Consider the following 16,681-nt stretch of genomic DNA (forward strand, 5'->3'; position numbering starts at 1 on the left):
AACGGCCAGGTGACAATTTATCGACTGGTTTTGACTGTACAGGTAAAATTGTCCCACGGCTATCATCTATAAATAGATACAAGATGGCGGATTAAAGACAACAACATTTTTTGAAATAATGATTTAAGGTGAGCGAGAACTGTAAATATTTGTATTTCAAACGTTTTTAAGACGCCGTTATAAAACTTTTACTTTTTAGACGTAGCTTTCGTTTAGCCACGTGTCTCCAAATAACACACCTTGTTTTGTGTTGACAAAACAAATTATAGACTAAAGGCCGTCACTGCCAAATTATCAAATAATTTAATTTTGTATCCCCCAATCCATTTTTTAAGCATGACTCACTCCTGAATTGCGCTGTGCAGTCAACTCTACCGAAACGAAGTTGAGTTCTTCTGAAATGCTATTCGTGGTTTATGAACTGTTTATAAGTCAAATTATACGTAGATTCCTAATGAAAAAGAAAATTTCAAATTTATATCCCCATTGTTGTCAGTTATTTTCTATTTATAATGCACAGTCATGTATGTCATATATGTCTTAAATATTTATAGTGTTATTGATTGTTACCTGTCAATCTTTAATGCAATAGATGGTTACCTGTCGATTACCTGTATTTATAAAAAAATTGAAGCATATGTAACAATGTATTTTTTTGTAAAATATTGATAACTGAATGGAAAGGCCTGTATCGTATCTATTTTGGAGGCTTATTGTAATCATTGTTAGGTCTATATTGGTCAGGGGGAGGGGGCCTAGTGGTTTAAAACATGCACGTGAAATCACAAGGTCTGCATTGAGTCAAGTGGCATGGTTTCGATTTGCCGCTTGAACGTGACAAGGAGTGGGGTCCTGTCCAACCTCATGGGTTTTCTCCGGGTCCTTTAGTTTTCTTCCACTGCTAAATGCAAGCAGATTATTGAAATAAAACTTAAACATGTGTTAGCCCGAAATAACCTAGTTTGTATCGAGTGGATGTTAAACTCTCTCATTGGTTTTGAATCCGATCTGCTGTTGATTATTAACCACAAAAATGGATAATTGAGACTTTGTTGATTATCGTATCAGCAGTAACAATGACAATTGAGGCTACAGTGTTTTTAAAAGGAGGTTTTCTCGACCCAGAGCGTAGTACATGTAATTCGACTGAAATTTTCACCATATTCCCTTTATATTATCTAGTTTTTAGCTACTATAGTGGGAACTGTCAGCTCTTTATCTAATCTTCCATAATGTATCTTTAATAACTATTGATTTAATTTCAGAATGTGAAATCTGGAAGACATTTTTACAGAATGGCGTCAAGGAAACAGGTTTTGCTCCTGTTGTTATGGTTACCATTATACAGCTCACCATTAGAACAAAATGTTAATAATTTACAATGTAAGATATATATATGTTTTATTGATCTTGAACGTCGATTAAGGGATGAAATAACTTGATCTTATACTCGGCGGGGGGGTGGGGGGGTGATGGCCGAATGGTTAGTGTGTGTGCGTTGTATCATAAGGTCTGTCATTGAGTCAACTGGAGTGGTTTCGATTCCCAGGTTATATGTGACGAGGAGTAGCGTTGCCCGTCCAACCTCGTGGGTTTTCTCCGGGTCTGCCGGTTTGCTCCCCCTGCTAAAGACCCCTACGCGCAAGCAAATTATTGAAAAAAATTGGACCATATGTTAGTCCTAAAAGGACCTAGTTTGTGTCGAGTTGACGTTAAATCTCCCCCTCTCTCTCTCTCTCTCTCTCTTTCTCTCTCTCTCTCTCTCTGAAGCCCCTATGGGACCAACAGTGTATTAGTGAGTAAGTCGCTGGCTCACTAACCAGGACGTCGTGGGTGTGATATCGATGTTAGCGGAGAAAGCTCTGTAGGAAATTTCAGCATGGACATGGTGCCTGGGTAGAATGGGACAAATAGCCAAGGTCCTCAGTGTGTATGGTAGAATGGGACAAAAAGACAAGGTCCTCAGTATGCATGGTAGAATGGGACAAAAAGACAAGGTCCTCAGTGTGCACGGTAGAATGGGACAAAAAGACAAGGTCCTCAGTGTGCACGGTAGAATGGGACAAAAAGACAAGGTCCTCAGTGTGCACGGTAGAATGGGACAAAAAGACAAGGTCCTCAGTGTGCACGGTAGAATGGGACAAAAAGACAAGGTCCTCAGTGTGCACGGTAGAATGGGACAAAAAGACAAGGTCCTCAGTGTACATGTTGGTATGCATGTTAAAAAAAAAAACCTTGACAGCTTGTTTGCTTTAGTGAAATAAAGTAATAACAATTCTGCTTTATTCTATTTTTCAGTCTATTTAGATAGTTCTGCCGATTGTAATGGACCAATCAGGAACGTTTATAGTTCACGGACGACCATCAAAGGTCAAGGATCAACACAGAGCGGACCGGGACCAACGACGTGCACTATAGCGTTACAAACAGAAAGACCTTATGAAGTGTCTAGGTTTAAAATCGAGATAGGCGCTCTTAAGATACAAGACTGTGGTGTATATTTCTCTATATATGATGGAGAGAAGACACAAAGTACACTGGTAAGTTGGAAGTTCGCTCCAGTTATACATCATTTCGAACATTAAACATACATTATGCAAGAGCTAAATCTGCCTATTGCAGGTCTTTTTTTAGGCCTGAAATGTTATCTAAATTATTAATTAGACATTAATTAACATATCCAGATCATAATCAACTCTCGATGTCATCACTAGCCTGCGATATTTACTGGATTAGGATCCGATTTGCTGCTTTCATTCATGATTAAATCATGAACTGGATAATCAAGATTATGTTTTTATCGTACTGACTTTAGTAATGATGATCAAGGTTAGACCAAAAATTCAATCGCTAAATTCTCGGTCCAGAGTGGATCAATTTGACTGAAATTTTCATCAAATCCTCTTTACATTATCTAATTTTTAAACTATTATAGTGAGAACTGCCAGTTCTTTATCTAATCTCCTATAATGTATCTTTAATTTTTTGGAGGGAATTTATATGAATACTTTTAACACATTAAAAGCCCCCAAGAAACCACATGTCACTAAATTCAGTACTCCTCAGACCGCTGCCAGGGTGGAGAGGCATTTAGTCTATCACCCTCCCAACCTAGTGGGATTTCTCCGGGTCCTCTTCTTTCTGCCCGATGCTACGAGTAAATCACCTTCACACAAGGGAATTATTGAAATATTATAATTAGGATTTCGGCTGTTGGGAGGCTGAATGGTCCAAACTCGTGGCTTTCTCTGGTCCCACTGCTAAAGACTTCTACGCGCAAGTGAGTTATTGAAATAAAATTTACAATATGTTACTCGATTGGACTTTAAACCTAATTTCACTCCGTCTCTTTTACCAGGATTCATTTGATTGTAACAAAGGAGCTGAACTTAGTATGAACTATCTAGTGACGACCGGGGATAAAGTTACATTTCTGTTACAACGCCAAGATATACGTAATACGGCTTATGACATTGACATAGTAGTAACTCCAATAACAGGTAAATAATATTTATATTGAGTAGTTACACCTATGACACCTATATAGTATTTATACTACATCTATGACAGGTAAATATCCCCCCAAACTTTCTCCTTTGGATGAGATTTTTACCTTGGACATTCCCTGCAAAGACACTATGTCTCAAATTAAACTGGACCAAGCCTAATCCCTATGGCTTCCTCCAGTAAGTTTCTTAGGAAACATTTTGTCTACGATATCACCTTAGGTGGAAGTGGACGTAAAACTCTAGAAACGAACGAACGAACTGGTAGATAGTATTTATATTGATATAGTAGTTACACCTTTGACATCTATATAGTATTTATACTACATTTGTGACAGGTAAATAGTATTAATTTTATATTACACCTTTTACAAGTACAGTGGACTCTGTCACATCCAACATCGTATGGGATGGTTACAATATTTCAGATCACACAGCGTGTCGGAATACCGAGCTTTCTCCAAAACCGGAAATACTGTAACTTCGAAAACCGGAAGTATTTTTATATTGTAGCTTCGAATCATCAGAATGCTATTCCCTTTAAAAATGAATACTTAACGGCTAATTCCTTCTGCGCAGGTCGTGGAACTTTCTCGAAATCTGCTATAAGTTGCCGCTTTACATCTAATGTCAAATCTGTTCGGGGACGCTTTGCAGGCCGTTCAGACATTTTGAATACAATAATGTATAATGATTCTTCAATCGCGGCAATTTTTAAATAATGTCGCGGTATTTGACATGAGTAACTAAAATCAAATACCAAGCGCACTCTTACAAGAGATTATAAATTGTAAAATAAGGTATGGGGGGGGGGGGTGGATGGCTGAATGGTTAGCACGTGCGTGCTGTATAAAGTCTGTCATTGAGGCAAGTGGCATGGTTTAGATTCCCCGGTTGTATGTGACAAGGAGTAGGGTCGGCTGTCCAACCTCTTGGGTTTTCTCCGGGTCCTCCAGTTTCCTCCCACTGCTAAAGACCCCTACGTGCAAGCGAATTATTGAAATAAAAATTGAACCATATGTTAGTCCCGAAATGACGTAGTTTGTGTTGAGTGATAGTTAAAACCCATTTCTCTCTCTCTCTCCCTCTCTTTTTCCATAAGGTAAGCTGACAATGAAAGTATATTAACTCATAGCTGACCCAAGTCGTTTTGTGGACACCTATAATGTTACCATAAGTACCCACAGGGACTTTTATTGACATAATCTGTTAGTTGAATGCAATGTTCCTAGCATAATGAGAGTTACTTCCCTTATAAATAGACGACTTTCACTCCTTTGTTTACTTCAGATTTGACATTTTGACACGTTAAAAACAGAAATGTTCTCCTAATCATGGGTTACTGTTATGACATGGTTTTTATGACGTCAAACCTCTGGGTCACTTAAGAGTTAATCAAGGATTCTGTGATAATTCAGAAGAAAAGCAGACGGGAAAAGACAGTGTGGAAGCTAAATTTCCCAGTTAGCACACTGCTTTGTGTATGTCTGTTGTCATTAGCAAGGGTCGCCTGTCCAATCTCATAGGTTTTATCCGGGTCACACGTAAATCAGTTGGCCATTTTAATATTTCAGCACAGTGGATGTTAAACCCCATTTCTCTCTCTCATTAGCAAGGTTGATGCAGAAAAGCAGTGATACTAAACCACATTTCATTTCATTTCAGCTGGACAAGATCCTGGGTATGAAAATAATAATGGCGCTGATTTTGGTTACAACTATCATAGAAAATTCCCAACAGAAGCTATCGTTGGTATAGTTGGTGGTTTGTTCCTCATCATTGCAATCGCCATCATTATCATCAGCATCTTTTGTTACCGTAAGCAGAAGGGGCTGAGCAGACGGTGGGAACAACAACCTCTTTCTCATCTTAAGACCAACTCTGCCTACGAACCTTCTACCAGAATGTCTAAGAGCGACTTGTCAGACACCAGTAGTGTTTGGGCGTCGGAAGTCTCCAAGAATCCTGGTTATCGGTATCCCTCTAGATCTCGTTACCGTGCCAACAGTGAATACAGTGATGATGGTAAGATATGATGTTTTCAAATCTCTGATTGTCATTTTAGACAGTTCCATCTATACAAATTAAACCAAGCTCAGAGATTATCTAACAATATTTTTTTGTTCTTAAACATACATTATACAAGAGCTAAATCTGCATATTACAGCTAGGTCTTTCTTTAGGCCTGAAATGTTATATAAACTATTAATTAGACATTTATTAACAAAACAAGACCATAATCACGCTTGATGGCATCGGATACTCGAGATTTTAATTAGATTAGAACGGTTCACCATTTAAAAATTTAATTTAAAAATGTGAAAGCGAGGCTAAGTCTCGAATATACCAGTGCCCTGGTTACCACAATGCTCACATCTTGTCAAAACAGTGATAACTTGGTTCAGATTGAAGTAATTTGAATGAAATTTTCAATATTTACATTATCTATTTTTGAGCTATTATAACTAGAATGGTCTGCTCTTTATCTAAAGGGGGATCACATGGCTAAGTGGGTAAGACGCTAGCTCTCTAGCCTGGAGGTCGGGTGTTCGATCCCTGCATTGGCCGAGAAAGTTCACCCAGATTTTCCGGCGTGGTTCTCCCTTGTCAGTGATGCAGGACGGAGGGGCTGACAAGGAAAGCTGTCTAGTCGTTCGGATGGGACGAAAAACCGAGGTCCCGTGTACACATTGGCGTGCACGTAAAAGATCCCTTGGCAGTTGGAATTCGATATAAGAGTAGGCCGTAGTGCCGCTGTCCAGACAAAATTTCCCTCATAGCACACTGTATGGCGTATGCCCGTCTTCATTAGCCCAGGTTAGGAGCAGAACAGTAGGACGTTAAACTCCATTTCATTTCATTTCATTTCATTTCATTTCATTTCATTTCATTTCATTTCATTTCTTTATCTAAATCTTACATAATGTATTTTTAAATACCTGTTAAATGATGACCAATCTCACTATATTTTAGCCTGGATCAAACCTTGAAAATTCTGGGGGGTTGGATGGCTGAATGGTTAGCGTGCGCGCGCTGTATCATAAAGACTGTCATTGAGTCGACTGGCATGATTTCGAATCGCCGGTTGTACGTGACAAGGAGTAGGATCGCCTGTCCAGCCTCGTAGATTTTCTCTGGGTCCTCCGGTTTCCTTCCACTGCTAAAGACCCCTACACGCAAGCGAATTATTGAAATAAAATTAAACCATATGTTAGTCCCAAAATGACCTAGTTTGTGTCGAGTGGACGTTAAACCTCATTTCTCTCTCTCTCTCCCACTGCAAAAGACACCTACGCGCAAGCGAATAATTGAAATAAAATTGAACCATATGTTAGTCCCGAAATTACCTAGTTTGTATCCTCCCTCTCTCTCTCTCTCTCTCTCTCTCTCTCTCTCTGGAGACTATTTTCTCTGCACCAGAATTGACCAAAGTGCAATACTTTGCTTTTGAAGTAACTCAGTATTGTAGGACTTAAACCCCATTTTATTTCATTTGTTTAAATTGTCATAGAATTATTGACCAAATTTTTTTTTTATTTATTCTTTCAGAGCACAGCCTTCCACCAAAAAGATCTCATTCCAAAGCATTGTCCAGTAGATCTGGACGAACTGATCGTAGTCGTGAAACGCAACCACCAGGTTATTATACAGCCACCAGAAATTCATATGTTGGTGCTGATGATGACCATCCACAAGATACTTATGTAGAGAGGGAAGTACCCGTGAGGAGTCACCATCGTCCAAAAAAGGTCCCGGTTAAAACATCGTCAGTAGGTCTGGATCCTGTTGATTTGGAAGTCGAAGATGGTGAAGAAATAGATGAATCAGAAGTGGAAGATGAGGTCCAAGAGGAGGTTGAAGAAGAAGAAGAAGAAGAAGCAGCAGAAGAAGAAGAACCAGAAGCAGATAATGTGGAAAGTAATCATGCACAACAATCTGCTCACCCTCAACCAGCACCTAGAGGTCATGGTTCTCAATCAGTACCACTACCAGATTCAGGTCACATCCAGACCCTTCCTCCTCACATGACACCCATTGATCCACGACTTTATCCTCAGATGATGCAAGATCCACGAATGATGCCCCAGCAGTATCAACCTTACCACCCCCAGCAACAGTTCATGCCCGTCCAAGGTGTTCCCTATCAGGTTCCACCGGGCTATCCTCCGCCACATTATCCAGGACAAGGTCACATACCCGGTCAACATCAACCCGAACCTGTTCATGTTCCATCTGTTAAACCAACTGATCCACCAATCTATTCCTATCTTGTACAGCGAGGGTACACACCCTTAGATGGGCGTCATTCCCCGGCTAGTATGTCTTCTGCTGCTAGCCACAATTCAGGAAAAAGACTTCTTAAGGAGGATTCAGATTCAGGGAACCTTGAAAGTGGAGTAGAGTTTATGAGACGATAAAACTTAAATGTAGTTATTTGCCTTTTTATATTCTATAGTTTAAAATGATTACCATGCAATTAGGAAACTGTCCAGGACCAAGCTGTACAAAGCAGATGAAGTTACTGGTTGAGTTCATTGGAGCTGTATAATCAAAAGTCTGTGAGCTTTGGATCTCAGGGGTTTTATTGACACAAGCTTTATGAACCGGAACCACAAGGGCTTTTTGACATGAGCTTTATGACCCGGAACCACATGGGGCTATTATTTAACATGAGCTTTATGAACCAGAACCACAAGGTCTTTTTGACATGAGCTATATAAACCAGAACCATTAGGGCTTTTATTAACATGAACTTTATGAACCACTTTGGCGTTTTTAACATCCTTTTTATGCATCGGAACCACAAGGTTTTATTAACCTGAGCTTTAGTTGAAGGTTTTGCATCAGGAACCACAGGGACTTTTGTTGGGAAAGCAGGGTTTTTATCATGTGGACTTTGTGGACTGGAACCATATGGGATTTTATCACATGGATTTTGTACAGCAGGAACGGAGAGATTTTATTGCATGGACTTTGTGCCTTAGTACCACAGGGGGACTGGATGATTAATCCATCTAATAATAAATCCATATATTAATATAATCCTTGAATTTAAAACTTGTTAAAATATTAATCTTCAGTAATGATCCATTGCCATTTACAGAGCTAACAAAATTATTGTAAATTGTATCCCCAAACAGAAGCTTCTTGGATTAAGATTGATGGAAAATGAATCTAAATTCGGTAAATTTGATAGGCTAGCTGCTGCAAATGAATATTTGCTTTGTACATAAAATGTCGAGGAAGTGGCAGACAGTCTACATTTCAAAATTTATTTCAATTAATGGCTGTAAAAAAGTGATTGGGAATTATGCTCAGTTGTATTGACCGTTTGACTTAAAATATGCATTATGTTAGAGCTAAATCTGCCTAGTGTAGGTATTTTTCTTGCTTCAAATTTTCTATAAGTTATTTATTTACATAACAAGCCCTTAATCAACTCTCAAAGCAATCGGATTGTTGGATATTAATTGGATTAGGTCACATGCACTATTAGCAATGACAATGGAGACTTTCAAAACCTCAAACATTTATAACTTTGCTCAGAATAAAGTAATTTAACTGAAATTTTAATATATTCATTTTTCATTACCTATTTTTGAACTATTACAGCAAGAACAGCCAGCTCTTTATCTAAATCATACATAATGCATCTTTAAGCCATTTATGCATATTGACTTTGATGTTCACAAAATTTGAAAAAAAATATATTCAGTATCTGGCAATCAGACGCCAATTTCACTTGCTAAGAAAGTGTATAATTTTGCTAAAGTATTCAACATTCCATGTTCGTCATCTAATTTCATCTCATTCATAATTAATTTTGTATATGTTGAAAATTACTTTGTATATGTTGATAATTACTTTGTATAATTATTTTGTATTTGTTGATAATTACTTTGTATATAAAGATAATTATATATCCAAAAATATTAGCACAACCGTTAAGCTGCACTACTTTGTTGCACGGTACGATGAAAAGATAAAAGGTATGCCGACACCAGCTGATCTCAACACTGATTTAATAACATTTAAACATGCATTATGCAAGAGCAAAATCTGCTTATTACAAGTCTTTCTTTAGGCCTGAAATGTTATCTAAATTATCAATTAGACATTAATTAACTTATCCAGACCATAATAAACTCTCGATGTCAAGGCTAGCCCTCGATGTTGGCTGGATTAGATTCCTATATGCCGCTAACGACCGTTGATTTTAAATCAAAAAAGTGGATAATCGAGACTATGCTGTTTATATTAACGAGTTTAGTAATGATGACCTTATCACCAACAACCGGGGAATCGAAACCATGCCAGTTGACTCAATGGCAGACCTGATCATACAGCGCGCACGTCCTATCCATTCGCCCCCCCCCCCCCAAATCTATAATAGGCAATAAATAGTCAATGAGTATATTTTTAAAAAGAAAACAAAATTTAAAACCGTTTCAATTTTACAGGTGTGCTATTAATTTTTAATTTAATTCTTACTATATTGTGTTTTGTGTTTATCTTCATCTTTTAATTTTTTTTAATTTTTTTATAAATAATTTTACCATCGAGATATTTTGTTAACATTTAACAAAGCCCGTTGAAGTTCTATATAAAATAAATATTTGTATCTTTTGTCTAAAGTATTGTTTAGTAGATTCAGCGATTGATTTGTTAAAATAAAAAATGAAAGTAGTAATATGTATTAAGGTTTCTAGAAAGGGCAAAATGGGGTTTAACGTCCACACGACGCAAAACAGGTAGTTTCGGGACTAAGTTCCAAGTTTCGGGGTTATATATTGTTTGCCTTTCTAGCTCATGGCTCAACTAGCAGACTATCGCCATGGAAGAGACGACCACTGTCAAGATCGGTCGCATTATTTCTGTCACGTCTTTTTTGTAAATCATCATTATTTTTTTTTTTCATTTTAATTAAAGCCTGAACCATTACGGGCCAATGACTATACAGCGCAGTGGACGCTCACGGCTAGCCCCTGATCCATTCACTTGATTTGATATTTGTTTATATTTGGCAATGTCTATATATTATGTCTTGTTCGGAGATTTGTCTTTTAGATTTTTTGTTTGTTTTGTGTGTGGTGTGGTCATCCTGTACTTACTGTTAGAGATTTTGATCTGGTTATTTGCATGTATAGCTAAGATGGATCGAAATCAGTATCCATACTAACAATCTGATTAAAACACAGTTCCTATTTCGTTTCGTTTTTTATAGTTCAAAATTTCGTTTTACTTGTCTTCACAACACTATGATCTGGAAGATTTGTTTTGTAACCTGCGTTCTGGATGGCGTGAGCGATTAGCCAATGAAACGGTATGTCACGGCGAGTTATTAGCGTGCGATGCACGGTACTGTGGGTAAACCACTAGAAACGTCAACGCAGATTGGTTAATCAATGTCTGACGTCATAGGGCCAAAAGCCGCTCTCACCTCTGTCGCGACCTTCCACAACAACCGGTCAGATCTTCATGTAGTGTAGGCCATCGAAAGTATAAAAAAAAACGAAACGAAATATAGATCTGGGGCCTGTTTCAGAAAATTTCAAAACAAGGGCACGTAACCTATCTTTTACTCAAAAGTGTTTGGATGTTATGGACGACTCTTGGAACCAGTTTTCAGTCTATTATTTATACATGATTAATGGTCATAGCTTATTAAGTACAACATGATCGTTTGTTTAGTGACTATAATTGTGTGAAACTGATTTGAGGCTTGGCATATATATAAATATTGTGGCGTAATTGTCTACCACTGGATAGATAGAATCATTTTCCTCGGAATTACAATTTATTTAGATAGATCTAGTTAATTCTCGACCTGGATAGATAGAATTAAAATAAAACCAAGTACGAACAATCCAAACCATAAGACAGAATTCGAAGTCCTAAAAAACGTTATAGGCAAAATAGTGTATTCGAGCTAAATAGTGTAATCAGCAAATGGACTGCTCCTCGTGTACAAAATACACGACAAACAGTGGTAACAGGTGTCCGGAAGAGTAAGCTTACCCTGCCTGGCGCCACACCCGCCATAGCTGCATCCAAACTATTAGGCGAAATCTCGGTAAAATAGCGTGATTGGCCAATGAATCATTTTCCTCGGAATTAAAATTTATTTAGATAGATCTAGTTAATTCTCGACCTGGATAGATAGAATCATTTTCCTCGGAATTATAATTTATTTAGATAGATCTAGTTAATTCTCGACCTGGATAGATAGAATCATTTTCCTCGGAATTATAATTTATTTAGATAGATTTATTTAATTCTCGACCTGGATATGTTTTAATTGTGCCATTTAGAAATATCTGTATTGTAATTATATATATATGTGTTTTATACCTTTAATTGTGTCATTTAGAAATATCTGTATTGTAATTATATATATATGTGTTTTATACCTTTAATTGTGTCATTTAGAAATATCTGTATTGTAATTATATATATATATGTGTGTGTTTTATACCTTTAATTGATTAATAAACTCTAATTAATTCTTTAGAATAATTATATTTGTAGAAGGACATTTAGAATTAGAATTTAATGTCTCTGGCGTGATTTTAGCGCAATAGGAAATGAAATGGGGTTTAATGTCCCACGGCTCTACGCCGACTGGGCTAATGAAGACGGGCATACGCCCCACAGTGGGCTGTGACTGAGGGAAATGTGGACCGGACAGCGGCGCTATGGTCTACTTTTAGCTATGGTCTACTTTATATCGAATACCAATGATCTTTTGACTTTTATGTGCACGCCTATGTGTATATGGGACCTTGTCTAGTAAACCAGTGGATCTCATTTTTGCGTCCCATCCAAACGCTTAGCACCGTTTTCGCATACCCCTTATGTACCATCCAAACGACTAGACACATACTCCTTGCCAGGGCTACTGCCATCCCCACTGCCATGTACCACTGACTAGAAACCTTCTCGACCAAACACTAGGATCACACCCGAGCCACTAAATGCATATAATCATACAGCGAAAACTAAACGTTAAAATTTTATTTGTGTTATATGCTTGATAACGACTTGTGAAATCTTGTTGAAACGTCGCAGTGAAAAAAACACAGTAATTTGCCATACTTTTATTGGAAATAACCACCTGATAAATACTTTCGGGACAATATATCTTTAATGCATCTCAAGTTTCAATTATTAAACATACAGGCCTAATTGCTGCATTGATTGCTCAAAAACAAAAACTCTTAGTAAAATGAATTTCATAATTTATGAACTGTTCTTTTTTTATCGTCTGTATTATTTATCCTATGCTAAAACAATAATGTCACAATTACAGACGTATCATGGCGGATGAATTTTAAACTTATACAAAGGGGATGTAATTAGACCGACACGAGCTTTTTTGGTTGGTTAATTTCATTGTTTAGCAATTTAATTCACGAAATACAGTGATATGACGGCTTGTTTTGAATATATTAAACTAGTGCCTACAAAGTACACATGGGTATTATAATTTTTAAACTAGTGAGTTGATTATTGTTATGCTACCAGTCACTGAATACAGATTAATCTATCAACTAGTGAGTTGACGACTGTTATGCTACAAGTCACTGTATACAGAGAGAGAGAGAAATGGGGTTTAACGTCCACTCGACACAAACTAGGTCATTTCGGGACTAACATATGGTTTAATTTTATTTCAATAATTCGCTTGCGCGTAGGGGTCTTTAGCAGTGGGAGGAAACCGGAGGACCCGGAGAAAACCCACGAGGTTGGACAGGCGACCCTACTCCTTGTCACGTACAACCGGGGATTCGAAACCACGCCAGTCGACTCAATGACAGACTTTATGATACAGCGGGCGCACGCTAACCATTCAGCCATCCAACCCCCCCCCCCACTGAATACAGATTAATCTATTAACTAGTGAGTTGATTTTAAACTGCTATACTAGTACTCACTGAATACAGATTGATCTACTAACTAGTGAGTTGATTTTTAACTGTTATACTAGTACTCACTGAATACAGATTGATCTACTAACTAGTGAGTTGATTTTTAACTGTTTTACTAGTACTCACTGAATACAGATTGATCTACTAACTAGTGAGTTGATTTTTAACTGTTATACCAGTCCTCACTTTATACAGATTGATCTACTAACTAGTGAGTTGATTTTAAACTGTTATACTAGTACTCACTGAATACAGATTGATCTACTAACTAGTGAGTTGATTTTTAACTGTTATACCAGTACTTACTTAGTACAGACCAATCTATTAAACATGCATTATGCAAGAGCAAAATCTGCTTATTACAAGTCTTTCTTTAGGCCTGAAATGTTATCTAAATTATCAACGAGACATTAATTAACTTATCCAGACCATAATAAACTCTCGATGTCAAGACTAGCCTTCGATGTTGGCTGGATTAGATTCCTATATGCCGCTAACGGCTATTGATAATTAAATCAATAAAAGTGGATAATCGAGACTATATTAAGATACATTATATTAATGATTATAGGAATGATGACCGAGACTATGCAAAAATTTCAACCGCTTCTTTCTCGGCTCTTAGTGGATCAATTTGACTGGAATTTTCAGCAAATTACCTTTACATTATCTAGTGTTTAACTATTATAGCGAGAACTGTCATCTCTTTATCTTATCTCCCATAATGTATCTTTAATTATATTGAACTCATTGATTTTAAACTGTTATGCTACTACTCACTGGGGACATCTCACTTTCCCCACATGTATTATTTAGAGTCAAGGTCCACTAGGCCATGACTGATTAACCAACAAATGGGGTTTAAGGGGATTTAAAGTATAGTCTGTAATATAGTAAATAAATACCTTTTTATAGTATAAATATTTTTAAAGTTTGATATATAATAAGTACAGATATATAATAAACAAATACATATATTAACTAAATAAATAAATAAACCAAAGACATATATTAACTAAATAAATAAATACATTTTTATAGTGTATATATTTTTAACAGTTTATAAACATGACAATTCACAGCCCAACAAAATTCATAACTGCATTGAGGTATTCAATTGGGGTCTTGGAACCTGTTATTAATAAATTCTTCCCTTCTGCGATTCTCTCATCAAGACGGCGGTACTTTCTTCTTTTGGGAGCAAGTCTGCCCCCAGATTCTAATTGTCTGATGGTTAGTTCTACATCGTCTTGTTCAGTCTTAATTAAGTCCAGGAACTGCTATCTTGTCCTCCTCTGAAGGGTGATAATGTTGAGGAAGAGGAGATGCTAGAATACCATTGCGAATGGTAGCCCTAGCTGTACAGTACTTTTTGCAACATTCCCAGTATATGATAGTATTACGTCTAGACTTAACTCTGAATTTAAAACCATCTAGCACTAAATCTGACCACCTTTAGTATTAGCAATGTATTTAAAGTTAACCAGAGCGTTCGCCATTTTGGAATAACCATTTGTGATTCAGATGAGCTATATATATCAACTGATAAGCTGTGATTAAATATCAGTAGTTGAATTGGTTTTATTTCAAATTAATTATTACATCAAAACAGCTCACAATGTAAATTTATTAGTAAACTGATTTCACTAATTTGCCCAATCTACTGATAGTGGGAAGTGTTCACCAGTAACAATAACTAGAGTGAGAAGTTTACACCAGTCATACTAATTAATTTAAACCGACTATAGTCCTACACCCATGGTCTACTAACCTCCTAATCCTTTATCAAAACATTTAAATGTGGGGAAAGCGAGGTTAAACCTACTCACTGAATACAAATTGATCTATTAAAGATACATTATGGGATATTAGATAACGAGTTGGCAGTTCTCACTATAAATTATAATAGTTAAAAACTAGATAATGTAAAGGCGATTTGCTGAAAATGTCATTCAAATTGATCCACTATGAACCGAGAACTAAGGTGATTGCAATTTCCGCATAGCCTCGATCATCTTTACTAAAGTCAGTACAATAAACAGCATAGTCTCGATTATCCAATTAATCGTTAAATCGTGAAGGAAAGTTATGCAGTAAATCGGCTCATAATCCACTAAAGATCGTAGGCTAGCGATGCCATCTAGAGTTGATTATGGTCTGGATAGGTTAATTAATGTCTGATTAATAATTTAGATAACATTTCAGGCCTAACGAAAGACCTGCAATAGACAGATTTAACTATACTGAGTTGATTTTAAACTGTTATACTAGTACTCACTGAGTACAAATTGTGGCCTTCTTGCTAGTGGGTTGATTTTAATGTTAATCCCAAAAAGGGGCTAGTTTATCTTCTCGCTATCTCTTAGGATAAACATAGATAACCCATGAAATCCAACAACAATTACACTTTATTCAATGGATTATTTTCAATAATGTCCTTTGTTTATAGTATGAATATAAATGATCTTCATTAACCTGTTGTACTGTCATCATATTTTACTATCAACGATAATCACTGTTCTATTTGAATGTATAATTAAATATCGATGTTACGATAATCATTTATAGAAACAGGTAAATAGGTTTAATAGAATTTAAGAGAATAGGTATTGGCGGCCATATAAATTGTACAACTGATTCAAACTGATTCACTGAGGAAATACGCGAAAGCCTTCTTTTAAAAATGAAATGAAATGACATGGCGCTTAACGTCCTACCGTTCTGCCCCGAATGGGCTAATGAAGACGAGCATACGCCATATAGAGTGCTATGCGCGAAATTTTGCCAGGACAGCGGCGCTAAAGCCTACTCTTATATCAAATTCAAATTGCCAGTGGATCTTTTACGTGCACGCCAATGTGTACACGAGACCCCAGTTTTACGTCCCATTCGAACGACTAGACAGCTGTCCTTGTCAGGCCTTCCGTCCTGCAACACTCACAAGGGGAAACCACGTCGTAAAATCCCGTTGAACCCATAGACTACAGGCTAGCGAGTTAGTGTCTTACTCACTTAGCGACCGCGACCGCCTTCTTTTAACTCTGACCTTTGTGTTCACGTGGACCACGTGGAGTATAGGTCTACGTGTGACGTCACCTCATACGGTCGCGATAGCACGTGCTTTACATCGGACATAGTAACACAAACTGGGCCTATTAGAATTGATGCCTTTCGATTCCCCGGCTGTACGTGACAAGAAGCAGGGTCGCCTGTCCAGCCTCATAAGTTTTCTCCGGGTCCTCCGGT

At 37.2% G+C, this 16,681-nt stretch overlaps 1 protein-coding gene across 1 annotated transcript; it reads left to right on the plus strand.

Annotated features, from left to right (window-relative positions):
* Window positions 1-52: 52 nt before the first annotated feature.
* Window positions 53-10,038, plus strand: LOC126827537 (uncharacterized). Its single transcript, XM_050556994.2, has 6 exons — window positions 53-128; window positions 1,266-1,383; window positions 2,299-2,540; window positions 3,359-3,500; window positions 5,172-5,531; window positions 7,056-10,038. The coding sequence occupies exons 2-6, from the start codon at window positions 1,296-1,298 to the stop codon at window positions 7,922-7,924; spliced, it is 1,701 nt and encodes a 566-aa protein (XP_050412951.2). The 5' UTR covers window positions 53-128; window positions 1,266-1,295; the 3' UTR covers window positions 7,925-10,038.
* Window positions 10,039-16,681: the final 6,643 nt, after the last annotated feature.

The sequence above is a fragment of the Patella vulgata genome, chromosome 7, assembly GCF_932274485.2.
Source record: "Patella vulgata chromosome 7, xgPatVulg1.2, whole genome shotgun sequence".
NCBI lineage: Eukaryota > Metazoa > Mollusca > Gastropoda > Patellidae > Patella > Patella vulgata.